This window comes from Ursus maritimus, unplaced genomic scaffold (assembly GCF_017311325.1).
Source record: "Ursus maritimus isolate PB19 unplaced genomic scaffold, ASM1731132v1 scaffold_29, whole genome shotgun sequence".
NCBI lineage: Eukaryota > Metazoa > Chordata > Mammalia > Carnivora > Ursidae > Ursus > Ursus maritimus.
This window is the reverse complement of record NW_024425452.1, coordinates 2,478,080-2,505,662: the sequence shown is the minus strand read 5'-3', so window position 1 is coordinate 2,505,662 and position 27,583 is coordinate 2,478,080. Positions and strand designations below refer to the sequence as shown.

Sequence of the window (27,583 nt, the reverse complement as noted above, 5' to 3'; positions counted from 1 at the left end):
CCCCCCCCCCCCCCCCACGAGGCAGGGCAGCCTGAGGGCTGAGAGGCCCGTACCTGCTTCTTGAGGTCAGCCACCTCCGCAGAGGTCTCGTTCCACAGCTCGTAGGGGATATCCATCACCACCTTGACCCCTTTGTGGACCAGGTTGTGCAGTGTCTCAAAGGTCTCAGACATGCCCTGGAAGAGGCAGCCGGGCGTGAGAGGCTGAGCGTGTTCTCCACCTCCTACCCTCCTCTCCGGGTGGTGCTGGAGGCCCAAGGACCTGGCTCTGAGGAGTCAGGACCCTCCCAGGCTTCTCATACTTGACCTCACCTTCCTTTCCCTTCTTTCAGGCCTCCTCCCACAACCCCTACACACCTACCCACACAGAGATACACACACACACACACACACACACACACACACACACACCCCCTACCATGCCTCCCCACACCTCAGCCTTTCAAAAAGGATTGCTGTGTGCCTTCAGGACCTTTGAAAGGATACTCCTTTTCCAGGAATTAAGTGTGTCCTCGCTCTTTCCCCTCATTGTGGCTGGGAACACTCAGTCCCCCACGTCTAGACCCAACCCCACTCCGCTTCTTCCTGGGGCTTGTGTCTTTCCTGGGTTGGAACAGGACATAGGTGAGGCAGGGAGGGCTCTTGGTTCTGTGAAAACATTTTTGCCAGCTACCTAGGTCTTCTCCCCAGAGACTCCATCAACACACTATTTCCTCTTTCCTTCCAGAGGTGATGTGTGCAAACTACACGCAGATATACATACCAATATATCCTCCTCTCCTCCCCCGCTTCTTGCATAAGCGGTAGTATGTATCAGCCACACTATTCTACCCCTCGCCTTTTTTACTGAATAACAGACTTTGCACACAATTTTAATTCAATTCCTAAAGAGCTACCTCATCCTTTTTTGTCCACTAAATGGCCATATCAATTTATTTAGCCACTGGTGAACGGTTAGGTTGTTTCTAATTTTATGGCTTTGGAAAATAGTTTTAAACATTTTTATATTAGGGTGAAACATGGATTTATTACTGAGTACAAAATTCATAGAAGTTTTATTTATTTTTTTAAAAGATTTTATCTGACACAGAGAGAGAGCACAAGCAGGGGAAGAGGCAGAAGGAGAGGGAGAGAAGCAGGCTCCCCACTGAGCAGGGAGCCTGATGTGGGGCTCCATTACAGGACCCCAGGGTTCACGACCTGAGCCGAAGGCAGACATTTAACCGACTGAGCCATCCAGGCGTCCCTTTATTTTTTTATTTTTTAAAAAGGCTCCACACCCAGCGTGGAGCCCAATGCAGGGCTGGAGCTTACGACCCTGAGATCAAGACCCGAGCTGAGATCAAGTCAGACGCCTGGGGCACCTGGGTGTCACAGTCAGCCGGATGTCCAAGTGTTGGTTTGGCTGAGGGCGTGATCTCGGGGTTGGTAAGGTCGAGCTCTGCATGGAACCCCTCATCAGGCTGTGTGCTCAGCACAGAATCTGCTTGAGACTCTCTCTCCCTCTCCCTCCCCCCAGCACGTGTGTACACTTGCGCACACACACGCTCACACGTGGGCTCCCTCACTCTCTCTCAAATGAACAAACCTTTAAAAAAAAAGTCAGCCGCTTAACCAGCTGAGCCACCCAGGCGCTCCTAAATTTTAAAGATAAAGTCTAAGACTTCTGCTGCTTAAGAAGCCTCCAGGCTCCCCAGGGGTTTCTGACTAATCAACTCCACTAGAAGGGCACTTAGGTGGAGAAATCCGGCAGGCAAGTCCCTTATCATATGGTGCCAGGCACTGAAGACGATGAGGCCAAGAACTGTGGGCCTTGCGGTAAGAATCTCATTCGCCAGGGACAGAGGCATTCGTGCACACAGTAAGTGCATTAAGCGTCACCCGACAGAGGTCCAGGTGAGCGCCCTGTGGGCCCGGAGGGGCTAGGTGATCATCCCCACCCCCACCGCTGTGTCTTCTGACATCTCCTCTACACCCCACAGCTCAGTACTTCCTGAGCTCTCCCCGAGCTAGTGCTCGGGCCTCCACGGGGGCATTTCGGTCTGAGGCGGAGGCAGGGCCCTGATGGCCCAGGTCACTGAGAATGTGCCCACTGCCACTGAAAAGTCGGGGCACTCTGGAGGCAAGAAATGCAAACAGTAATCGATGAAGAATGGGAAAAGGCCAATGAGGGAAGCTCCGCAGGCAGGACCTTCAAGTCACACCCACACCAGCAGACCACTGAGATACATGCGGGCCGGGACCCCGCGCGGATGAAGGACAAGCACAAACCCAACCTTGGCAAACCGGTTGCTGCCGCTCCTCTCCTTGTGCAGGCTGTAGTCCAGGAGCCTCTTGCAGATGGTCTCGGTGACTTCTATTAACCGTAGGTCCCTGCAGAGATAGCAGCACGAGAGCGACTGAGCTCCTCTCCCAGCCCCAGCGGGTTAGCGGTCCGCACCTCCAGCCCTGCGACCCCAACACCTGCGCATCTCACCAAAGGGAAGTCAGAGCTGGAAGGAAGATAGGTCATCTGGTCTGGGGGCTCTGAAATGCTGGAACACAGACCAGAGAGACAAAATTTTAACAGCTCTATGGGAAGGCATCTTTTATAAAGCTAAATGATTCAGTATTTTGATGTGTCTCTAAAGTAAAAAGTATTAAATTTTGATGTCAAAATATTTCATTTTTGAAAGGATGATCGTGGCTGATGAAAGGGGGTTTTTTTGGCTTGCTTTTAATATTTATTCCTGGTACAATTAAAAGCTGGTAATCCTATGTTACCAAATTTTTTTTTTTAATTGCATTGGCCCATGAAATCCAAAAGCCTGGGAGGAGATAAGGTCGAACCACCTTGCTGTGACAAATAAGTCTGAGGCTCAGTGGAATGAAGGGATTTATGAAGACCACACAATTAGCTGGGGCAAAACCAGCGGGCAAACTCAGGTGTTGGTGAGAGCTGCCTCCCTTTGGTGGGTTTGCCTAGCTGGATCGGAGAGGGAACTCCAAGCCTCCCGAGCCTCCAGGAGCAAAGCAGGCCAGGCCAGTGGGTAGCCCCTTCACTTACGACTTGGTGTATTTGACTCCGGAAGCCTTCCGATCCAGGATGCCATAGCCTGTGTCAATCACCTCCTTAGTCTTGCCAGTCTCCTCAAAAGCTGACTTCAGCTCCACGGCGACATATTTACACACTGGGGGTGGGAGACCCAGCACAGCCTTCTGAGCGCGTGTGAGTCTGACAGGAAGGAGCCAGCTCCCAGCCAAACACACCCAGGCAGATGCCTCTCCCGGACACGGTCAACACTCGGGGCAGGGAAGGAGTTAGCCCCAGACCACCACATGGAGGTCACCGGGTGAAACTTGGCTCCAAGAGTCGCTGCCCCCCTGTCCAGTCCTGGCCCTTATCCTACTGACTCCACTTCTCCCAGCTTCTTCCTGTCCCCACCCACCACCCCCTGTAATCATTTTAAATTTTCAAACATACAAAAAAGCGGAATGAGTACAACGAGTAACTATAGAGCTTGCACTCATTTCAACAGTTTGTTAATGATCTGGCACAATCTCTCTCCAGTAAATAATGTAAAATAGTATGATAATACATCTCAACAATATATACATTGTTTCTGCTAAACCTTTTTGAAACTAAGCTGCAGACATCATGATCTTTCACCCCCAAAATGTCCTCATGCATCTCTGGAGAACAAGGACTTTCTTCTACCCAACCATAAAACCATACTGATCCTCGGAAAATGAACAATAATGCCAATATCACCTAATACTCAGTCCATATTCAAATTTCCCCACTTGTCCCCAAAGGTCTTGTCTGTCTGGTTTACGACTTGATCGCGTATGCTGTTCAACACCAGCTCTCTGCTCCCACCAAGGTCATCTGCTCCATCCCCTCCCGAGGCCTTGTTCCTACTGGCTCTGTACATTCATCCTCTTGTTTCCTCTTACTCTTCCTCGGTTACTAAACAACTCCTGTGTCAGGTACTGTCTGGGGATTCACAGCTGAACACAGGTTCCTCCATTCTACGTACAGTCCAATGGAGTAATTGCCGCTGCGTAGGGAGTATTGCCACTGAAAGTGTGACTTGTCCGAGGCCCTGGGAGAGCACTTAATGCCTTCTGTAGGCTTTTCTGTCCATTCTCCCAGCCTCGCTTATTATTATTTTTTTTTTAAGATTTTATTTATTTGAGAGCAAGAGACAGAGAGCCAGAGCATGAGCAGGGGCAGGGGTAGAGGGAGAGGCAGAGAATCTCCAGCAGACTCCCAGCTGAGCACAGAGCCCGATGCAGGGCTCGATGCAGAGCTTGGGGCTCAATCTCACGACCCTGAGATTAGGACCTGAGCTGAAACTAAGAGTCGGCTGCTTAACCAACCGAGCCACCCAGGCGCCCTACATCCTCACTTTACTAATTTATTTTAAAAAAGATTTTACTTATTTATTAGAGAGAGAGAGAAACAGCATGAACAGCTGTGGGGGGATAGAGGGAGAGGGACAAGTAGACTCCCCGCTGAACGAGTAGTCTGACACGGGCTGATCCCAGGACCCTGAGGTCATGACCCAACACAAAGGCAGATGCTCAACCGACTGAGCCACCCAGGCGTCCCACAGCCTCACTTTAAAAGCCTCCTCCTGGGGCACCTGGGTGTCTCAGTCAGTTAAGTGTCCGCCTTCGGCTCAGGTCATGATCCCAGGGTCCTGGGATTGAGTCCCAAGTTCCGGCTCCCTGCTCTGCAGGGAGTCTGCTTCTCCCTCTGCCCCTCCCCCCACTCATTCTCTCAATCCCTCTCTCCCGCAATAAATAAATAAATAAAATATTTAAAGAAAATAAAAGAAATAAAAGAAAAGCCTCCTCCTCCTGGAAAACTCTTCTGGACCCATCCCACCTGCTCTGATTTCATCTGGGTCTCTAATCGATCCACGTTCGAAGAGCCTTTGGTTACTCTATGTCTCCCCAACTATAACTATAAGGGTACCCCAAGTGAGTATCATGTGTTGGATTTTTTCTGTATTCCTCTAGTCTGGGACTCACTCTGTGTTGCATACTTAATAAATATTGCTGAGAGACTGGGCTGGTGCTGGAGCAGCCTCTGGTGCCTCTGAACGAATATGATCTGTAGGCTCAACGCCATTAGTATTGTTGTAACACTGGCAGCAGAGTTTGGTAGAAGACCAATTCACCGCACACAAAAATACATCCCCTGAAGGCTTGCTTGGTAAAATTTTATAACATACACATTTAATAGACGGCTTCAAGAACTTGGAACACATGAAAATTCCAAAATATAAGCTGTGTTCTCAGAGTCTGCAATGAATTGAGGCAGCTCACCTCCCTGGCTCTCTATCCAGGACCACCTGTCCCCCTCCCCCCTCTGTTCTGCACTCCGTGTGAGCTCATCAGTTTTCTGGCTCTTTTGCCCCCTTCTCCCACGCCCTCAATGTGTAGGATTCCAGGCCCTGGGGAGCTGGAACCGCCTTTCTCTCTCGTGCCCGTCAACCACAACCCTGCTTCCCAACTCTTCCAAATCTTACCTCTTCAAGACCCCCTCTGGGGATCCCACCCAGAACTAGACTTGGAGAAGACTCATGGCACAGACCCCAGACTCTCATGGACACCCACCTACTCTTTTTCCGCCCAGGTCCTCCTTCCTCTGTGCCAAGGCCTATTCCACTCAGGCTGTGGAGCCAAGAGGCAGGCTTTGTGGGCCAGACACAGTCAGCATTTAATAACAAAGGTGCAACAACGATAAATAAAAGCAAATACACTATTAAGAAGAGTCTAAGAGTTTGCCAAGCCATCCTGTAACTGAATATTCCTTTTAGGGACGCCTGGGTGGATCAGTCTGTCAAGCGTCTGCTTTGGCCCAGGTCTGCTTTGGCCCAGGTCGTGACCCCGGGGTCCTGGCATGGAGGCCCGCATCGGGCTCCTTGCTCAGCGGGGAGCCTGCTTCTCCCTCTGCCTGCTGTTCCCCTGCTTGTGCTCTCTGGCTCGCTCTCACTCTCTCTCTTTCTGACAAATAAATAAAATAAAATAAAATGAATATCCCTTTTAAATTAATCTTTCTCAATTACCTACAAAATGAGGCTGGACTAGAATGATCTCTAAGATCTTTGCCATTTCTATGCTTCTGAGTCTGTGAATGCCTCCTAAGGGAAAGAAATGTGAGATTCTCAGGCTATGAGAATAGCCTCTTCTTAGGGGCTAAGATAGAAAACAAAGAGAGGAAGTGAAATCCCCAAACCATACCATATAGGTTAGGACTAGAGCAAGGGTGAAAGGAAAGCATCACAACTCTCTGCCTGACTATTTATGGGAGTGAGGGACAAGGTGCAGGCTAGAACCCATACTGGGAACCCTCCCAGTGAAGTCGCTCATCTCTGAAGCATCTCATCTTTCATCTCTCAAATGAAAGGATTATGTGTCCCAATCCACCCCACCCCCACTTCCCAGTGCTTAGGGAACATCTGGCCTGTTGTACGCTTTGAATTGGGATGAACTGGATTTATAGCCGACTTTCGGACGGGTTTGGGGTTAGGGAAATGGCAAGGAAGGAGTGACTGCACAGGTCTGGGGAAGAAAAAGAAATGGGGGAAGGGGGAAGAAAAGGTAGGCCCTTCATAGTCCCGCATCACTGGCTTTGGCGCTGGTACTCTTTCTCTCTCTGAAGTTCTCCGCCTCCACCCCTATATCTTTGGGATTCACTTTCTCCTTATTCCTAAAATCCTCCTCCCTCACCAAATTCCCCCAGGCTAGATCTACTCTTGTACCAGAGTGGCCCTCTCTTCTTCTCCCCTTAGGCCTCAGACCCTTCTCCGTCCTCCACACACATCCAGAGCCCCCATTTATTCGTATTTATTCCAAACATATTCACCGGATGCCCACCAGGCACTGTGTGAATAAGTGCCTGAGACAAGGTCCCTGCCCTCAAGGAGCTCACAGCTAGTGGGGGGTCTACCAATTACACAGATCAGCTTGTGGTGAAGGCACAAGGGGGAGGGTCTCTGGCTCCTCCTCCCCTAAGGACAGTCACACGGACCTTTTCAGTTCCTCAAACTTGTCCTTGTCTTCTCAGCCTGTAGGCCTCTGCATCTGTGGTTTCCTGAGAGACTCTCTCTTTTCACGTCTCTGCGCCCAGCTAACTCCTAATTACTGTTTGGGCTTCCTATACGAATTCCTGACTTCCCTCTCCACACAGCCTTTCCCCCCATCTCTAGGCTAGATTAGATGCTCCTCTCCCGGCCCGCAAAGCCCGTACTACCACCCTGGATTGTAACTGCTTCTTTTGTACCGATTTGAGAGCTCCAGGTGCACCGAGACCTGATCTCTTGCCCGCCCCCGTGTCCCCGGCGAGCAGCACAGTCCCAGGCCACAGTAGCTTCAATGAATGAAGAGGCTCCAGTTCAGGAGCCAAGGACCTTCCATCCCCCCGACCCTACTCCGCACGCCCCGCCCCTCTGGCAGGATACTCCCCGCGGGCCCCGCCCCCTCACCTTCGCATTTGCTGGGGAGTCGAACCCAATCTGTCTCCTCGGCGTGCGCCTGGCTGGGGCCCAGCTCCGGGGCCTGCAGCAGCAGCAACAGTAGCAGGAAGAGAAGCAGAAGACAGCGGGGCCCGGGCCGGGGCGCGGGCTCAGGCAACGGCTCCATGGCCCAGCCGGACCCGACCCCAGCGGACCCTGCTGCGCTTCCTCCGGCTGCGCGCTCTGGGAAGCTTCCCGGAGCCGCTTCCGGGACTGCACACGTGCCTCGGTGTAACCAGGGCAACAGGGAGCACCCCCCCCCGCCCGCTCCCTCCTCTGGTCACCTCGGCCCGCCCCCAGAGCCCACGAAGGCCCGCGGACTACGCAGCCAATGGGCTTTCCGGGGCTTGCCCTCTAGCGAATGGGAGAGCGATCTTTTTTCAGTCTCGACCAATGAGAGAGCGGATGGTGTCCTCAGTGACCTATGGCAGCATCTTTCCCCACCCACTAACGGAGGCTCTGGGAGGGCCTGGAGGACCAGAACGGGTGGGGGGGAAGCAGCGGGCTGGGCTTGAATGGGAGGAGGTGGGGCTTGTGGGTCCCGGTGCAGGTGCGGAAGGCCGTCTCCGTCCCTCTCCGCCTCCTTGCACGTCACTTCCCTCCTGGGGTCGTAACGCCGCAAACCGTTAGTGAGCACCTGTTTTTAAATTTTGTTACTATTATCATTGTTGTTATTGTTGTAATTGCTAATCACTAGTAGGCGCTGTGGGCGAGACCTTGGCGACTCAAACAGTCCCCGGCCTTCAAACTGTTTTCATAATGCCAAGTAATCCTAGATTGGTCCCCTAAGAACTAGAACAAATCACCTCCTCTCTCTGACTCGGTTTCTTTTCTTTTCTCCTTCCTTCCTCCCTCCCTCACTTCCTTCCTTCCTTGCTTTTAATTTTTAAAGTAATCCCTACACCCAATGTGGAACTTGAACTCACAACCCCAAGATCAAGAGTTGCATGCTCCACCAACCGAGCCAGCCAGGAGCCCTGAGGCTCAGTTTCTAAATGTATGATGACAAAGGATGCTCCTAGCTGCTGTTCAAGACTTGCCTGTTGCTGGAAAGCTTGAATGGGTTTGTGGAATTAAAGCTTATTAGCAGATTGTAAAAAATTCACACATTTTCTTTTTAGTATGTAACCTCAGTTCTCTTTTCTGCCCTATTATTGATTTCTTTGGATTCTGAGCTCTCACAAAGCAGGAATTTGGCTAATGAACAATTGTATTTCCTTTCCACCTTCCCAGGAATAACAGGGTCCCTGGCACAAGGAGATGCTCAATGGGGCCCCATCTTCTGTCATCAAGAGGAGGACTTTCTGGGTCTTTGGGGCTGCATCAGACTGCCCCTGAGCTCAGTGTCCTATGGACACACACATTCTGAGAAGTTGTCTGCAAATTACACTTTTGTCCACAAGACCCTGCTCCCCAGTGCCTTATGTTTCCTTCCTGGAGGTTGGATATTAATGCTATCTTACGAAGACTTCAAAGGACTGATGCTCAGCCTTTCAACTTTTTATTTCCTGATCTTAGCTTCTTGCTCAAAACAATTGTGCCAGTGACAAGGCACTTTGGATATGCAGGGGCTGTGGCATGTAGAATTCTATAGCGCACAGGTTCAGGACACCCTCCTGAGGGCCTCCATCTTCTCTAGGCTTCGTAAGACTTGGGGAGACTCAGAGCCTGGCCAAAGCCCTTGATTTACCTAGGCCCAGGAACCCTCCTGGGAAATAACTTTAAGCCAGCCCCAGTAGGGACTGAGCCTGGAGCAGGGCAGGATTGGGGAACTGGAGCATGAGGAGCAGGGATGTTGAAGCTAAAGGAGGCTCTGCTTCCAGAATGAACAAAAGGACCTCTGAGGGGACATTTACTAAGGCACTAATTACTTTGGCAGGAGCTCTGGACTCAGCATCTGAGCTGAGGGCTGGGAAGGGACAGTGGCCAGAGAAAATCTGAGGTTATAGCTGGACATGCCCGCACCCCAACCCAGCCTATTCTTGCCTCAGTCTGTGTGACGGGGAAGGAGCAGGCCATGTGGGGGTGGTGGTCAGAGTCACCCCGAGGAGTTGTGGGATGCCTCTCCTTGAAGAATCTAGAAAGAGGCAGGAGCATCTCCTGACAGGCTGGTGAGAGCTGGGCCGTGCAGAAGACGGGGAGGGTTTTCATGGAACAGCAGCTGAGAGGACATAGAGGCTCCGGGCAGCTGGAGATGGCACTGCCACCATGAGCGGGTGGGATGTTAGAGCATAGTTCGCTACCGCCACCTTGGGGGAGGGAGACTAAGGTAGAACCACTGGTCCGGCAGACTGTCCTGTGCTGCCCAGGGGACACCTGGGTTCACACGAAAGCACCCGAGATTCCTGGGGGTGATTACTGGAGAGAGGAACCCCTGGAAAGCCTGGACCTCCTGCCAGTGCTGGAGAAACGGGCCGCACACTCTACTGTGGGGACTCTGTATGCTGTCAGCGCAATAGCTCTCTTTAGGCAACAAAACAGGGGCGCCTGGCTGGCTCAGTCAGTTAAGCGTCTGCCTTTGGCTCAGGTCATGATCTCAGGGTCCTGGGATCAAGCCCCACATTGGCTCCCAGCTCAGTGGGGAGCTGGCTTCTCCCACTGCCTGCTGCTGCCCCTGCTTGTGCACGCTCTCTCTCTGACAAGTAAATAAATAAAATCTTAAAAAAAACAAAAAATCTCTTTAGTGCCTGGCTCAAGGCTGATGCTCAATAAATATTTGTTAAATGAATAATGACCCTTAATTGATTAATAAGGTGTAAGTTTGGAATTAACAACCATGCTCTTGGCATTGTACACGATCCTGTTACCCTGGGTTCCTGGCCCCGGTCGTTTCTGTCAAGTCTGTACAAAGCTTCACATCGGGCCCAGCACCCCACCTTCCTGGCTTCCTGGGCTCCTTGCCCTGACCTTTCGCAGAGGCTGGGCCAGGGTGAGGAGACAGAGGGGGGGACCTCTTCCCATGCCTGGCTGTGGGAGAAGGAGACAGAGGTAGGACAGCGTCCTCCCCAAACCCCGGCATCACTCTGCAGTTCCCAGAGTCTCACCCTCAAGACGCCCTCTTCCTCAAGGGAGCCCTCCCAGATTTCTGCCTTTTCAAAATCTGCCGAATTCCCACCTCCCCGGGCAGACACGAATTCAAACGTTTCATTTGTTTGGGTCATTTCGGTTCTCCTTTAATTGTTCTGAGTTCTCTGCACCTCAAACGTCCCAGTACCTTCAGCACACCACCCTCCTCCCTCAGAAGGCCTCAGTCCGAGGCGGGAGACGGGGCCCGGCACTGGAAACTTCTTCCGCAGGAGGAGGCCGGTCACACACAACTACTGCGAGGCTTGCGGAGGGAATACGGGCGGCTCAGGAGCACCAGGCCCAAGTCGGTGGGTTGAAAGCGTCCCCTCCTCGCGGACTGGGCCCCGGGGCTCCTGGCCCGGACGGCGGGGCTGCGGCGCCAGGCGGGCGGACGCGGTGAGCCCTGGGCCCGCGGTCCCCCCGGCACTGCGGCCAATCCAGGCGTCGGGCGGAGGCTGCGGGAGACGGCGGTGCGCCCGCGGGCGCGTGGGGCGCGTGCGGAGCCGGGGTCCCCCCGCGCGGACGGCGGCGCACGGAGGCGGCCGCAGGTCAGGAGCACGTCCGACAGCAGCAGCTTGAACAGCAGCAGCCGCAGCGCCCCCAGCCGCACGGCCTGGCCCCGCAGCCCTGCGGGAGCGAGACGGGCGCTTAGGGTCCGGACGCCGGCTTCGGCCCCTCCCGCCCGAGAAGGTTCGCCGGGGAGGAGGGGCCTCGTCCTCTGCCGGTGCCGTTCCCCAAAGCCGGGGGAAGTCCTCCCCGTGTCTAACCTCAGCTCTGCCTGGTAATAATAACACATGCCTTCCTGGCCTTCGTTTTATTTTATTCCCCCCCAAACCGGGAGGGGGGGGTGGGGAAGCAGGCCAAGCAGGAATTAGCGTCTGACGCAGAGGAGAGTAACCAGCCCCATATTCTCTGTGCGGTGAGGAAGTGGAACCCGACTCGGGGCTCTGTCTGGCGGCTGGTGGGACTGTCTACCACCCAGTCTCCCAAGGCTCTGATGCTGACACCGTCCATCTGGGCTGCCCGAGGAGAGCTTCACGGAACCTTCTGTTGGCTGTCTCCCACACTTTTCAACTGGTGCCCAGGAATCAGTCTGGGGCAGAGGACCCACTCCCATTTACCCACGGGTAGGCCGAAGCCCAGGTTTGTCAGCGCCCCAACCCAGCAAGGTAGCCTCTTCAGGGAGCACCCACCAAGCCCCCCCCACCTTTCGCCCCCCACGAGTGGGACCGTCAGGCCAGATCCAAACAGGGTTCAAGATCCTGGTCCCCAGTACTCACCCCTGAGACGCTCCCAGAGGCAGGTCCTGGCTGAGGAAGCCTCTCCTGGCAGCCAAGGAGAAGAGAATGAGTGTTTGGGGATGGGCTCTGCCCTCCACCCAAGCTCTGTGCCCCAGGCCTGGCACAGAGCAGCTGTGCGCGGCAAGTTGGTGGCAGGAACCCGGGGCCCATTCGCTACAATCCCTCTCCGGGACTCAGATCCTTCTCAGTCCCCGCGGTTCACTAGTCTGTGCTCGGGGCAGGGGCTGGGGAGGCTGAGGTCCCTCAGCGCTTTTAGACAAGGACTTGGATTTCCCTACCACCCTTCTTTGAAAGGCAGGGCATTTATTCAACAAACATTCCCATTTGGAAGACGCCAAAACTACCACAATCCAAAAACAGGAAGTAAGTCATCTGGTAATAATAATAGCTGGCGTTGGACGTGTCCCTTAAACATCTCTGTGCCTCTAAGATGGGGAAAACAGTGTGACCTACTTCATGAATGTAAGGGGTTTTGGACAGTGCCTGGCACGGAGTAAGCAGTGACAGATGGTAGCCTTTCATTATTCGGCTATCGTTTGGTTCTTGTAGGTAGGGTGATGCAGATACTAACCTTAGGTCCCTAAATCTACATATCAACCCCAGGAGACAGGAGGGAGGCGGTAGTGTTACCTCTTGGAAGCCATGCATCAGAGCCTGGATTTGAAGGAGATACTTGAGGTCTGGGTATTTGAGGGCCCTGAGGCCACCCTGCTCTGAGCCCACACATCACCTCATGCAGATGGTGGGCATGGGGACACCCTCCATGCCCCCACGGGAGCCTGCCCTGTCTCCCACCATGTCCTGTTTCCAGCAGGTGTGGGAGGGGCAGGAAGCACCCACAGGGGCCCAGGCTCCGTCCCCACCTGACAGCTGTAGGGGCCGTGTGCTCTGGCTGCGGTCGCCAGCCTTAGGCCCGGTGTGGCAGACCAAGTTTTCCCAGGCTGCCAGCTCCTCAGAGGGAAGAGAGAGCTGAGCCAAGCTAGTCCAGGTGCCGTCAGCCTCTGGGGAAGGGCCGTAGGTGAAGGCGTCCAGTGAGCTGCCATTGTCGGCTGAGAACCAGATGGGGCTCTCAAGGCCAGGGGGTGCGACATCGAGGACCAGGCAGACCACCAGCGTCTGCTGCTTCCCATCCACCAGCAGCGTGATTGGTGGGGCCAGAGAGGGGAAGGGTGTGCCGCCCACACCTGTAAGAGAGCACGCACCTGTGGGGGGCTGGTCTGTCCGTGCCAGCATCTCATAACGGGCTTCCATCCATCCATCCAGCTGGGCTTGCTCCACCATCCATCTCTCCTTGCATTTGCCCAACTAGTCATCCATCCTTTCCCCAGCAACCATCTTTCCTACATCTATTCTTTCTACCTTCGTCTGTCCGTCGGTCCATGCTTCCAGGCCTCCATCCGTCCCTCACCCATCTATCCTATCTGAACCTATCTGTGCCCGGAGCTCGGGGTAAAACACCGATGAAGACATTGCCCCCGCCCTCAAGGAACTCAGTGCCACGGGGAAGACAGCAGATGCACAAACGAATCCTCGCAGTACCTTGTTGTGCTGGCCTCGGGAGGGTAGTCACCGCTGGGGGGGCGGGGAAGGAAATAAGATCTGCAATGAGATCAAAGAGGGTTTTGAATGTGTCTGTAACTTTTTGTTTCTTTTATCTGATTCAAATATGGCAAAATTTAAACCATTGGTTAATCTGAGTGGAATATGCATAGATGTTTATTGCATTATTCTCAGTTCTTTTCTGTAGCATTTTTTTTTAAGATTTTATTTTTAAGTAATCTCTACACTCAACATGGGGCTCCAACTCACAACCCCGAGACGAAGAATCCTATGCTCTTCTGACTGAGCCAGCCAGGCGGCCCTCAAGTATTTTTTAAAGAGCTTTATTCAGGGGCACCTGGGTGGCTCAGTTGTTAGGCAACTGCCTTCCGCTCAGGTCATGATCCCAGGGTCCTGGGATCGAGCCTCCAGTTGGGCTCCCTGCTCAGCGGGGAGTCTGCTTCTCCCTCTGCCTCCGCTGCTCCCCCTTCTTGTGCGCGCTCTTACCCTCTTTCTCTCAAATAAATAAAATCTTTTTAAAAAATTAAAGAGCTTTATTCAGATATAATTTATACACTATACAATTCACCCATTTCAAGTGTATGTTTGTATTGTTTCATAGTTAAAAAAATAAAAATAAATCACATGGGTACTGCAAACATCCGCCCTGTATTTTCCAGGATAGTCCTGATTTTCCACAATCTTTTTCTTTTCAGTAAAGATGACAAAATATATAATAACCAAAATGTTATTCTTGGATATTGGATATTTTTTCATATAAATAAAATCTCAGAGGTTAAAACCCACAGACAAGGGTGCCCGGGTGGCACAGTTGGTTAAGTGTCCAACTCGGTTTCGGCTCAGGTCATGATCTCAGGGTCATGAGATCATCAGATCTGCACATAGCTCGGAGTCCGCTTGATAGACTCTCTCCTTCTCCCTCTGCCCCCCTCAAATAAATAAATAAAATCTTAAAAAAAAAACCAAAAAACCTCACAAATTCACACCTTGAGTTAAATGCAGCCAGGCTAAAGAAACACCCCAAAGTGCAGGAAAGGACGCCAGAGAATCCTGTGGGGACTTTGGGAGGGGCGTGCTCAGGAAAGGCTTCTTGAACGTCAAAGAACAGATCTAGAAGCATGTGGCCGGTAAGTAGCCTATGCAGGATTCGAACTCAGGTCTCTGACTCCTGCTCCCATAGACGACTGCACTTGGAAGGATGACTAAGATTTTGCTACATGACACAGTGATTCAAGCCTGGGACATGGCCTCAGGCAGAGCTGGTTGGACTCCTGACTTGTCTGCTTAATTTACTGAGTCTTAATTGCTGCATCAATATAACGAGGTTAATAGCACCAGCCCAGTAAAATTGTTGTGAAGAATAAAGATCATGAAAGACAAACACCTCGGCAGATAAGTATTATTATTATCTACGCTAATATTAATAAGACATGGCAAACAAAGGGAATAGAGAAAGGACCCTCGGCCTCCTGAGCCTCTTCAGTTGTACGGATAGAGACACTCCCCAGGCTGAGTTTAGCATGTGCCTCCTCCGTGAAGCTGCCCAGGATTGCTTCTCCTCACCCTGCCTGCTTCCTTCTCAGAGCTCGGACCTCTTGCCATGGGCTCTCCTTGCTCCACGTGGATGGGGTTTATCTTCCTAGCAAAGGAGAGCTTGTGAAAATACTGGGGGCCAGCTTCAGATCAAGAAGATGACCTTCCCCCACCACATACATGCAAACATGCACGTGCTTCTAGATAAAGCTGGAATTCTCTCCTCTAAACATAAGTCCTTTGACTCCATCCTTGATCTTTGAAGAACTGAGGGTAATACCCTTGGGAAGTCACTGGGCCCTTGCGACCTCCCCTGAGAGCCCACTGAGAAGGGGGAGCAGGGAGTGAACATGAGACATCGGAATAGGGCAAGCTGAGGGCAGGAGGGGGGAACAGGAAGGACAGGAGAGGACCTCACAATGTTGCCCGTGTCCTAGCCCTGGCTACCCCATCCCCACCCTCCCTAGATGTCTTTCCGGCTGCAAGGCAGAATACGATGGGGAAGGAAATGGTGGGCTTATGGTGAGACCCTCCCCAGGGACCCAAAGAGCTCTCTCCTGCCCTCCCGCATCCCACCTCTACCCGGGAGGACCAGACCTGGAGAAAGGGCTTGGGCAAACTAATGGGGCACAGAGAGGGCTGCAGAGAGGGGGCTTACCTGTGGGCAGGGCCGGACACCCGAGGGCCAGGAGAAGCAGCAGCCAAGTCCCGGCCATGGCCCTCCTGAGAGGGGAGGCAGGACCCAGCTGCAGAGCCGGGGTGTGGGCTGTGGCTGGAGGCGCCCACAAGACTGCCTCCCAGGCCACAGGCCCAGCTGCTCCTCGGCTGCTCCACCGCCGAGCCCGAGCCGTTTCCCCCAGGGAGGAGCCCCCCCCCCCGCCTCCACCCTGGCCCTCAAACCCAGTCCTCTCTCAGGGGCCGGGATCGCAAGGTGCCACTCCCACACCCCACTCCCTCCTGTAGAGCCTTTCCCCAGTCACTGGCTCTGCCATCTACAGGACACAGGGCACCAGGCAGTATGTAAGGCCTCACGTTCAGCCCGTCCTTGCAACTGCTGTGAGCTCACGTCACAGGTGAGGCCGGGGAGGCTCAGAGAGATTGAGTGACCTGCTCAAGGCCTCACAGCTGGCAGGTGGCAGAGTCGGGGCTTGAACCGTCTCCTGATGGCTGGCCTTCCTATAGCCAAAAAGCCCCACGCGCTTATTTCCCTGTGGTTACAACACCCCACACCCACACGTCTAAAAATACAGTTTATTTCTTAGAGCAGTTTCAGGTTTACCTTGAAATTTAGGGGAAGTTTTGGAGATTTCCCATATATTCCCTGCCTCTTTCCTTGCACCCCTTTTAAAAATAAACTTTTGGGATGGGGCGCCTGGGTGGCTCAGTTGGCTGGGCATCTGCCTTCGGCTCGGGTCATGATCCCAGGGTCCTGGGATTGAGCCCCACATCGGGCTCCCTGCTCAGGGTGGGGAGCCTGTTTCTCCCTCTTCCTCTGCCATTCCCCCCACTTGTGCTCTCTGGCTCTCTCTACCTCTCTGTCAAATAAAAAAAAAAAATCTTTAAAAAATAAAATAAACTCTTGGGACTCCTGGGTGGCTCAATGGGTTAAACATCTGCTTTTGGCTCAGGTCATGATCCCAGGACCCTGGATCGAGCCCCGCATAAGGTTCTCTACTCAGTGGGGAGCCTGTTTCTCCTTCCCGCCCTCCCCTTGCTAGTGCTCTCTCTCTTTCTCTCTTTCTGACAAATAAATAAAATCTTTAAAAAAATAAAAATAAACTCTTTCAGGGATGCCTGGCTGGCTCAGTCGGTAGAGCTTGATCTTGGGGTTGTAAGTTTGAGCCCCACATTGGGTGTAAAGATTACTTAAAATGAAATCTTAAAAAAAAAAAACCTCTTTCTAAATGCTGTTTTCAGTGACTCTAAAACTAAATTTTAGCTACAGCTGTCATTTTGACTCTGCAACTTCACATCTAGGTGTATATCCTAATGAAATGATAAGACAAAGATTTATGCCCAAAAATATTCTTCGAAGTATTATATTCAACAAACAAGAGAAACAATGTAATTGCTCAATGATAGGGGAAGGGCTAAATGAATTAATGTTTGGTTTATCTGTATTAATGGATATAATAGAGCAGCTTTTAAACATTGTTTTTTAAAAGATTTTATTTATTTATTTGAGATAGAGCGAGAGTGAGAGAGAGCGAGCACACACGAGGAGGGGGGAGGGGCAGAGGGAGAAGCAGGCTCTCTCTAGGGCAGGGAGCCCCACTCCAGGCTCAATCCCAGGACAATGAGATCATGACCTGAGCCAAAGGCAGACACTTAACGGACTGAGCCACCCAGGAGCCCTGAAAGCAAACCAAATATTAACAAGAATTATCTCTGCATGTTAGAATTGTGGACAGTTCTAATTTTCTTCTTTATAATTGTTTATCTTTCAAATTTTCTACCATGAAATTGTACTATTTTAAAAACTGGGAAAATAAATATTATTTTTAAAAACTTCAGACGTACTATAGTTTACTTGGCAATTTCCTTATTGTTAGACATTTGGGTTTTCCAGTTTGGAGCAATGAATATCTTTTTCATAAAGTATTTTCCAAATTCTTCCTTATTTCCTTAAAAAAAATATCACCTTGAAGTCCTCTGTGATTTTTGTTTGTTTTTCATTTAACTTAAAACTTTTTCTTTTCAGGGGCGCCTGGGTGGCACAGCGGTTGAGCGTCTGCCTTCGGCTCAGGGCGTGATCCCGGCGTTACGGGATCGAGCCCCACATCAGGCTCCTCCACTATGAGCCTGCTTCTTCCTCTCCCACTCCCCCTGCTTGTGTTCCCTCTCTCGCTGGCTGTCTCTCTCTGTCGAATAAATAAATAAAATCTTTAAAAAAACAAAACAAAAAACCTTTTTTTTCAGTTGTGGTAAAGTACACGCAACATGAAATTTACCAACGTAACCATGTTTAAGTGTACAGTTTAGCGGTAGTAAGTACATTCACATTGTTGTTAGAACGTCACCACCACCCATCTCTAGAATTATTTTCATCTCGTAAAACTGAAACTCTGTCCTCATTAGACACTAACTCACCATTCTGTCTCCCTCCAGGCCCATGGCAACCACCATTCTGTTTTCTGTCTCTATGAATTTGACTACCTCGGTAAAGTGGAATCATGCAGAATTTGTCATTTTGTGCCTCACTTATTTCGCATAGCATAATGTCATCAACCATGTGTGGCAAGTGTCAGAATTTCCTTCTTTTTAGTAAGGCCGAATAATATTCCATTGTACGTATATACTGATGCAGAAAAGATGTTTGGGTTTGAAGCCGACCACCAAGAAAGAATTCTTGAGACGTCTATGGTACGGAAAGGTGATTTTATTAAAGCACAGGGACAGGACTCGTGGGCAGAAAGAGCTGCAATGGGGTCATGAGGAGTGGCCCATTCTATACTTTCAAGTTGGAAGCGGTTAGGGATAGCGTAAGTCTCTAAGGAATTTTGGAAGCAAGGTTCCCAGGACCTGGAGGGGGCTAGCTATTGTTGGGAAAAGGTCATTTATCACCGTCTAATAAAACCTTAGTCATGAGACCCTTCAGATGTGTATCGGTGGGGCATACGCTTGGGGGATGATCGCCAACATGTATCTTGGGGGTGTAGAGATAAAGGAAATTTCTAAAGGAACTTGTACACATTAAAGTAGGCTTATAGGATCCTGGGGGTGGGTGGTAGGGCTAGGATTGCCTTTTGCTCTTAGCAAAGTGTCAACATCAGAGGCAGTGTAGTCCCTAGAGGAATGTCACTCTGCCTGTTTCAAGGATTTGGCAATGGGCTGTAGGCAGTGAGGAAATGTAATAATTTCTCTTCTGCCTTGGTTTCCCACATCCTATGCCACATTTGGCTTCTTATCCATTATCTCTCAATGGTCATTTCTCAATGGTTGCTTCCATGTTTTAGCTATTGTCAATGATGCTGTTGTGAACGTGGGTGTACAGATATCTCTTCAAGACCCTGCTTTCAATCCTTTTTGTATATGTACCCAGAAGTGGAATTGCCAGATCACATGATAACTTTGTTTTTAATTTTTTGAGGAACTGTCATACTGTTTTCCAGAGCAGCTGGACCATTTCATATTCCTACAACAGTGTACAAGGGTTCCAGTTTCTCTACATCCTTGCCAACGTTTGTGATTTTTTTTTTTAATAGTGGCCATCCCAGGGAAGGTGAAGTGTTATCTCACTCTGACCTCAATCTGCATTTCCCTAATGCAGAGCATCCAAGTCTCCCTGATAAACATCTTTTATACTAATTTATATTCCACCACCATGTATGAAAGGCCACGTTGTCCCCCCAGCATTTGGCATTCCCTAAAAAAACAAAAAATCCTAATCTAATCAGTTAGAAAATGGTATCTCGTTTCTCCGACCACAACATTCTTTGCTCATTTCCTCGTTTCCTTCATTGTATTGTTTATTGCCCTCTTGCCGTGTCCTAGTGTTTTACTAATTTTGTAAGAGCTTTCACATAGCAACCATACCAGTCCTGGTATATTGCACTTGCTGAAGCCATTCCTAGTTCATTGGCTACTTTTAATTTCACTTTTTTCCCCAGGGGCCCTGGGTGGCTCAAAGTTAAGCATCTGGCCTCGGCTCAGGTCATGATCTTGGGGTCCTGGGATCCAGCTCTACATGGGGGCTCTGCTCAGTGGGGAGTCTGCTTCTCCCTCCCACTCTATCTCTGGGCTCTCTCTCTCTCTCAAATAATTTTTTAAAAAATCTTTAAAAAATATTTCACTTTTTCTCTTAACTGACGATTTTTTGTTTTGTATAAACCAACGCATCCATCTTTCCTAATGGGAATTGCCTCATCCCTGTCAAGTCTAGAAAAGTCCTTCCCCTGCTAGAGAACCCATACATTCTACTGTCTTTCTGTGCCTGTGACCTTTAATCCCCACGACGCTACCACCGTTTAACACTATCAGGGATTAATTTTGGTGTAGGATAGAAGATATGCATCTAAATTTCGTTTCCCCCCTAAAGATCTAATCGATGATCCCAGGATTACTAATTGAATAATCCTTCCTGTCCCTATTATTTGTGAAACATTCTCTACGTTAATATCTTTTATGCTGGCGGGTTTATTTCTTCCTGGCTCCCCGACTTCTTTATTCTGGTGCCAGCGTCACCCCATTTCCGTCGGGACGGTTGCTTTAATAGTGTGTGGATTGCACCCTCTGACGTGGGGTGGGAGCCCCGGCGCGGGCCGGGCTCCCCACCCCCCTTTCGCTTCGGGCGGCTTGGAGGCCTGGGGAGCCACGTGTTCCCAGGCGCAGCCGGCGCCCAGGTGCGCTCGATCCGCGCGGGCTCCCGCCGGGAGGGGGCTGGGCAGGCAGGTGTCCCTAACGACTCTCCCGCCCTCCAGCCTGGGGAGGTGCTGGCTCGGGCTCCGTTACCACATTACAGATGGGGAAGGAGCCCTCTGGCCTCTTTAGGGTTTGAAGACCTTCCCCGGGATGGGGAGGCAGGATTGTGGGGGGGCCCTGCCGGCTCAGCTAGGCTTCCACTGGCCCCCTCCCCGCTCCCGGCCGCAGGTCGGCTTGCAAGCTTTCCTTGCCCGCTCTCTCATAGGTACCCTCCTTCCAGGAACCCCAAGAATCTCCCCCTGAGGCCACAGTCTTGCTGACCCTAAAGATGCCTTGCCCAGGGCGGAGAGGTCGCCCCGACACGCCGGCCTTGAATCTCAGAGCTGAAATCTTTCTCTGAGCTCCTCACTTGGGATTAAAGCTGCCATTTGCTGACCCGCTGCTAAGAGCCAGGTCCTGTTCACAGACGGCTCATTTGATCCCCACCATCACCTATCAGGTGTCTGCATCCCTGTTTCCAGTTGGGGAAACAGACTCAGGAAAAGGCAGTGATATAGCTGAAGATTCCTTCGCAGCAAGCACTGGAGCTGGGAGCTCACTACAGGGACCAGCATGCTTACAGGTCTCTCCCCTGGATTCTTTTTAGGAGCTTGTCCAATCGGAGTACCCATCTGAGTGCCTGGCACACAGCAGATTATCCTTGTCTCCCCCTTTTTTGTCAAATGCACAGAGAAAACCAAGGGCCCTTCTAAATTGAAATAAGCTGCATAGGACGTGAAAAAGAAAATTAAGGAAAAGTAGTAGTGTTTATTGGAAAAAGACCACCGTTATGACCAAGCGATTACTGATTGTGAATCTGACCCATCCAATTAGAAGACTGCAACCAGAGGGGCAGATCCGTGTGTGTGTGTGTGTGTGTGTGTGTGCGTGCACGCGCAAGCAGCAGCAAGGAAAAGTCTCCTCCAGTTACTACTGACAGGGGCATCTATTTCACCGATCAGATAAAAATCCTAGCAGGATAGTTATAATACAAAATAAAAATCACCTGAATGTTCAGTAACAGGAGAGTAGCTAAGGGGGCGCCTGGGTGGCTCAGTCGGTTAGGCGAGGCTGCCTTTGGCTCAGGTCATGATCTCAAGGTCCTGGGATCAAGCCCTGAGTGGGGCTCCCTGCTCAGCTGGGAGCCTGGTCCTCCCTCTCCCTCTGCTCCTCCCCTGGCCCATGCGCACCCTTGCGTTGGCCTCTCTCCTTCTCTCCTATATCAAATAAATAAAAATTAAAAAAAAAAAAAAAAACCCGAGGAAGCAGCTAAGCAAACTAGGGTGCCTTTATATGATGAAATATTATGCAGGTCTTAAAATAGCCTTGTCATTTACTGGTGTCTGTTTTATGCCAGGAATTGGGGCTGGGGATAATAAGACAAAAAGAGATGTTCCCAGGCGTCAAGCAAGGAGACAGGCCCACAAACAGATAAGGGACTTGGAGCATAAGAGACACCATGACTGAAGTGAGTGAGTGTGTGTGTGTGTGTGTGTGTGTGTGTGCAGGGGTAGAGACTGGGGTCTTGGGAGAGGGAGATCATCCTTCTGGAGTTGGTGTGAGCATTAGGAAAAGTGATTCAGGAAGATGACACCCTGAGCCAAGTCTTGATTCTTTCTGAAGAGTTGATGATGACATGGAAAAGTGTTTCAGTCATGATGCCAATTTACAGACGATTAAGATGCGTATGTGTAGTATGACCTAATGTCCAGGGGCCACCACCCGCTTTGGCTTGCTTAACACCAAGTGTGATTTACATGAGAAAGAGTTTAGAGAGTTTCATCTTGCGTAGACTATTGTTATTTTGGGTTTTCTGATGCTCACTGCCAAAACTAACCCTAACTCAAAGACATAGTGTATGTCCCAGGGTCCTAGCAGGTAGCAGGAACACAGATGGGGAATTGGAAGAGAGTTTAGTAAAAGGACTATTTAGGGGCACCTGGGTGGCTCAGTCAGTTAAGCATCTGCCTTCGGTTTAGGTCATGATCCCGGGGTCCTGGGATCGAGCCCCGCATCGGACTCCGCGCTCAGTGTGGAGTCTGCTTCTCCCTCTCCCTCTGCACCTCCCCCCACTCATGTTCTCTCTCTCCCTCAAATAAATAAATAAAATCTTTAAAAAAAATAAAAGGACTATTTATAAAGGTGTGGGTAGAGTATGGAGGAATGGCTGAAACAGCACCCCACAGCTATAAGGCGGGGTGTCAGCACCTGAGGTCTGAAAAGGGGAGGTGGGGAGCACTTACCAGCACCCAGAGCCAGAAAGAGCTGTGTGGAGAGGGCTCCTGGCAACAGCTGCGACCTTCAGTCAGTGGGCATGGTCCACGCTGCTCTGGCAGGTAGGAAAGTGGGAGAATACATTCCCTGACTTGGGCACCCTCCCATCTGCTGACCCCGGCCGTTGCCCCCCTCGGCTGAATCCATGTGGAGGGTGTAGGAATCCTTTGGTGCAGTTCAGATTCCCAGAGCACAGCTGGTGTGTGTGGGGGTGTGTGGGGGTGGTTCTGAAGGGCCACAGGGAAGCGCCTCTTATCTCTTGTCCAGATGAAAAACCCATGCCCCCAGCACAGAGGACACACCGTGTCCCATCAGCTACTATGTCAGGGAGAGGGGATGTCCGTGTGACCATGCTGCCACTGAAACCTAAAATGTTAGCCACCACCGGTGTTCTTTACTAAGTTAGCAGGGGAGAACTGGGAGTTACAAGGCCTAAGTTCAACTCACACCTGTCTGCTTTCACCCCCAGTGACACATTCTTCCTATCCTTTGCCAGCACCAGATTCTTTACCTGGTGGGTGGCTCAAACTTTTTTTTTAAGGTTTTATTTATTTATTGGACAGAGAGAGACAGCGAGAGAGGGAACACAAGCAGGGGGAGTGGGAGAGGGAGAAGCAGGCTTCCCGCCGAGCAGGGAGCCCGATGTGGGGCTCGATCCCAGGACCCTGGGATCATGACCTGAGCTGAAGGCAGACGCCCAACGGCTGAGGGGTGGCTCAAACTTTTATTCCTAGAGGGTCTGAGTCCCTAGGCGGCCTTGACTTTGTCGGGCTGCTGAAGTTTCCCGTTAACCTGGACCACTGGTTGGAGGATTATGAAGAGGGACCTCAGTGAACCCCCTGGGCCCCAGATCCAGCCCCACCTCTATGAGGCAGTAGCCACATAGTTTTCTCTAGTAATTGGGTCTAATCAACTGAGACGTTCCAGAGGCACCTTTCTCTGCCTGTTGGATCAATAGGAGCAGAAACCAAAATGGCCAGGGGCCATCAGCTTCCAAGTCATCAGTACTACGATGATCGTATGGTGGAAATGTTTCTCCCTTGGGCACTAGGGTCACCAAGCTCCCTGAGTCCGTTCCATTATTGGAACGGGTAGCAAAAAGTTCTTCCAGTAGGTTGTAGACTTTGAGGTGTAATAGTGAGGACCCTGCCACTACCCCGACCTCTTGGCTCTCGATGACTGTGCCTGGCTCTGGTGAAGAGCATACACTGCCTCCAGTAGGACAGCCCCAGCCCCTGGCTCGGTGCAGCTTCTCAGCTACGCTCTAGATGAGCCTTCAGCAGGTCAAGCCACCATCTCATCCTGCCAGCTGCTTCTGGGTCACGGGGCACACGGTAAGACCAGCGAATTCCTCGGGAGTGAGCTCATTTGTACATTTCCTTGGCAACGACATGCGCGCCCCGGTTGGAGGTGATGTGACACGGCATGCCACGGCGCTGGGTAAGGGATTCTGTCCATCAGGATACCTGATGCTGGCAGAAAGGTGGTGCTGACAGAAGTCGGAGGGAGAGAAGGTGAATTCATACCTGGAACATGTGTCTGTTCTCAGGATAAAGCGCAGACCTTCCACGCTAGGAGGGCCCAGTCAGCTCAGTCTACGAGCAGGTGAGAATGGCGCCCAACTCGGGACCCAGCCTGGGCTATAAGTAAGACGCGCGCTCGGCACCGGCCACGGCCAGCTAGCCTCAGAGAGGGAAGACCATGTCACTGAGCCAAAGCAGAGCTCCCACCGCTGCCGCTGCGGGTCCATCGAACAAGGCCTACAGTGCCTAGGGAAAGAGGCTGACCAGGGTCCACAGGACGGTCCTTGTGTCCAGTGGGTGACCACTGTTTCCAACGTCTTTATGTGAGGTATTATAGCTACCTGGCCTTTGGCTGTTGAGCGTCACCACCTGGCCTTTACATTACCAGGGTACCATTATTCGCATTGAGATCGTAGACTCTAGTTCCACTGATCCATCCAGCACCCCCACCAGCACCTCCAGCCTACAGAGGACAGCCATCAGAGCAAGTCAAGGATGCAGGTGGCTCTCACCAATGCATTTCTCCTCCTCCTCCTCCTTGTCCTCCTTCTTCTCCTCCTTCTTCCTCTTCTCCGTCTTCCTCTTCTTCATCTCCTCCTCCTTCTCCCCCTCCTCCTCCTCCTCCTCCTTTAAACGTAAACTCTGCGCCTAACCTGGGGCTCAAACTCTCGACTCTGAGAACCAGAGCTGTCTTCTCTTCTGAGTGAGCCAGCCAGGCGCCCCTCACCAAAGCATTTCTTAATGCTTTGGTGAAGGGAGGGTTTTCCAGACCCCCTTAAAATATGTGGTGAGGGATGGCTAATCAGGTCGCACATGATGAATCCCACCCAGGATTCCCAGCTCTCTGAGATTTTGGCTTCCTTCCTCTCCAGTATGCCAGAGAAATTCTGGCATTTCAAGTTTACTAACTGTAGGCTGCCAGTAAGTCCAGGCCCTAATTAACCAACCTCATAGACTGTCAATGCCTCTCCCGGGTGCTCGAGCCAACACATTAAATCTCAAATCCTGGATGAGCATCCATGGCCTTGAGTTTGGCCAATGGAGCCTTACATTCCGCCCTCCGGGGTCTGTTTCCCTTAGAGCCCATCCCCACACGTACTGCTGGGGCTCCGGCCCAGGCAGTTTAGCAAGGTCTGTACTTCCTTCCGTCTGGGCGTTCTGCTCTCAGCGTGGGCCTTGTGCTTCTCTGCCCAGGCTGTTCTGGGACCCAATTTGAGAAGAGCCAGGGAAGACTGGAGGTGGGGCGAGTCCTGAAGCTGAGGTCCGGGGAGACAGAGGCCCATGTCTGCCCACACGTCCCCGTCTCATCTCAGAGTCCCACCCCTGCCCCATCACACTCTCTTGTGCTGCCCTAAAGGGCTGCACACTTAATTAGCACGAACACTTGGCAACCCTTACGATGACATCCTGGTGCCAGTCCTCAGCCATATGAACCACAGCCATTTCGCCTGCCATCCCCCTACCTCAACAACGCAGTGTTCTCCACTTCACCCCTGCCACCCCCAATGAGGATTTGGGTAATGGCGATACTTCTTCACACAGTGGATTACCTGGGCGCATCGCCCCCTCAGCCAGGACCTTTCCCCTGGACTCTTTGAATTTATGACCGGTCCGGTCTCAGTATTCTGCATGAGGCCCTTCCTGCAGCCCATTCCGTTATTGGTGAGTGCGGACAGGAAACAGAGGACACGTGTATCCCGGGAAATTTGAGAATTTAATAAAGGGACTATTTATAGAGGTGTGGCAGGATGAAGGGAGAGCCCAAGTGATAATGTGGTACCTGGAACTGGTAACGGGCCTGAAGGGGTGAGGGAGCAATGGCAAGGCCCCAAAGCCAGGGAGCTCGTGGAGGGACCCTGCAGCCAGAGGGGATCCTGGAGGGAGGGAAACTGAGGAATAAAGACGCTGACCTTCTTCTCCTTCTTTCTTCTGCGGGGCCTCCACTAGCCAACTCCCGAAGCTGGAGGTTAAGGGAGCCCATTGCGATGTCTGTAGATGTCAGTGTGCAGAAAGCTGGGTGGATAAAGGTGGAGAGAGGACCTGGAGGGACCACAGAAGACAGTCTGCATAGTCACCCATCTGATCAGAATTTTAATAACCGTCTTCGTGGGCATCCCAAGACATTTATGACAGTGACATTTATAAAGCACCCAGGCCAGTCATTTGCAGAATGTCTCTCACTTTGCTTGGTCTGGTCATCTCCTTTAGATTCAGAGTGAACCTCTGGGCAGGAATACTACAGGGGAGACGGGGTGTTCCTCCATCATCTATAGCCCCCTTCCCAGCGTGTCACAGCAGGAGACACACAGTGCCAGTTCCTTCGTTAATAGTGATTGCGCTTCGGATACGTGGTGAGGGCAGTGTTTGCCGGGTCAGGGGAACTTCTGATACACTGAGAAACCCGAGAATTGCGGGCACTGACTTTGCCAGCAGCCAAAGGGACTGTAGCACACCTGGCTTGTCTTCATCTTTTCTCATCCGCTTTGCAAACACGCCGGCAGGAAATGGGGAGAGAGTGGCAGGCTCTTCGGTGCTGTCGCTTATTCCCAGTTCTCCTGAGGCCACTGGCAATCTCTCCACAGCTATGTTCCATGTGGAGTTGCGGAGTCTGCCTTGGAGATGTTCCCCTTGCTATGTGTCCCTACGTGTGTCCCTGCAGGCGCACACTTCCGCGCGTGTGTGAAAATAGGTACCTACCTGGGGCGCCTGGCTGACTCAGTTGGTGAAGCATGCGACTTTTGATCTCGGGAGTTGTGAGTTTGAGCCCCAAGAAATGACTTTACTTAAAAAAAAAATTTATTTTAAAGATTCTATTTATTAGAGAGAGAGAGAACACAACCAAGGGTAGCACCAGGGAGAGGAAGAAGCAGACTCCCGGGCTGAGCAGAGCCCAACATGGGGCTTGATCCCAGGACCCTGGGATCATGACCTGAGTCCAAGGGAGACGCTTAACTGACTGAGCCACCCAGGCGGCCCCCAAGAGATTACTTTAAAAAGAAAAGAAGGTGGGGCACCTGGGTGGCTCCGTCGGTTTAGTGTCTGCTTTCCGCTGGGGTCGTAATCTCAGGATCCTGGGTCAAGCCCTGTATGGGGCTCCCTGCTCAACGGGGAGCCTGCTTCTCCCTCTCCCTCTGCCGCTCCCCCTGCTCCTGCTCTCTCTTGCTCACTCTCTCTAAAAAGAAGAAAGAAAGAGAGAGAAGAAAGGAAGAAAGAAAAAGAAAAAGAAAAAGAAAGAAAGAAAAAAGGAAGAAAGAAATTAAGAAAGAAAGGGAAGGGGCGCCTGGGTGGCACAGCAGTTAAGCGTCTGCCTTCGGCTCAGGGCGTGATCCCGGCATTCTGGGATCGAGCCCCACATCGGGCTCCTCCGCTATGAGCCTGCTTCTTCCTCTCCCGCTCCCCCTGTTTGTGTTCCCTCTCTC

General features: G+C 51.6%; 2 protein-coding genes across 4 annotated transcripts in view; both read right to left on the bottom strand.

Moving 5' to 3' along the window:
* The window catches only part of CNPY3 (canopy FGF signaling regulator 3), a 9,034-nt gene extending 1,305 nt beyond the window's left edge, over nt 1-7,729 (bottom strand). The window contains exons 1-4 of the mRNA XM_040643494.1: nt 7,478-7,729; nt 3,046-3,169; nt 2,276-2,372; nt 54-176 (exon numbers count right to left, since the gene is read on the bottom strand). Coding sequence (XP_040499428.1) covers nt 54-176; nt 2,276-2,372; nt 3,046-3,169; nt 7,478-7,634 — 501 coding nt within the window. The 5' untranslated portion in view covers nt 7,635-7,729. The remainder of the gene's footprint in view (nt 1-53; nt 177-2,275; nt 2,373-3,045; nt 3,170-7,477) is intronic.
* Nucleotides 7,730-10,666: 2,937 nt separating this feature from the next.
* Nucleotides 10,667-15,763, bottom strand: PTCRA (pre T cell antigen receptor alpha). Of its 3 annotated transcripts, XM_040643491.1 has the most exons (5): nt 15,626-15,763; nt 13,414-13,473; nt 12,738-13,058; nt 11,854-11,898; nt 10,667-11,200 (listed from the first exon to the last, which is right to left on the bottom strand). In XM_040643491.1, the coding sequence occupies exons 1-5, from the start codon at nt 15,681-15,683 to the stop codon at nt 10,815-10,817; spliced, it is 870 nt and encodes a 289-aa protein (XP_040499425.1). In that variant the 5' UTR covers nt 15,684-15,763; the 3' UTR covers nt 10,667-10,814. The 3 variants fall into 3 exon arrangements, 1 of the variants encoding a protein (XP_040499425.1); XR_005838328.1 differs by lacking the exons at nt 10,667-11,200; nt 12,738-13,058; nt 15,626-15,763 and adding an exon at nt 11,373-11,666 and having other exon boundaries at nt 13,077-13,475; XR_005838327.1 differs by lacking the exons at nt 10,667-11,200; nt 12,738-13,058; nt 15,626-15,763 and having other exon boundaries at nt 11,373-11,898; nt 13,077-13,637.
* Nucleotides 15,764-27,583: the final 11,820 nt, after the last annotated feature.

What these genes read in the sequence shown, in the direction of transcription:
- PTCRA (XM_040643491.1), bottom strand. Translation starts at nt 15,683, where the DNA reads ATGGCCGGGACTTGGCTGCTGCTTCTCCTGGCCCTCGGGTGTCCGGCC. An exon ending in ACGGCCCCTACAGCTGTCAG is followed by an intron (nt 11,899 to 12,737) that starts GTGGGGACGGAG and finishes CTTGGCTGCCAG; the next exon opens with GAGAGGCTTCCTCAGCCAGG. An exon ending in CCTCTGGGAGCGTCTCAGGG is followed by an intron (nt 11,201 to 11,853) that starts GTGAGTACTGGG and finishes TCGCTCCCGCAG; the next exon opens with GGCTGCGGGGCCAGGCCGTG.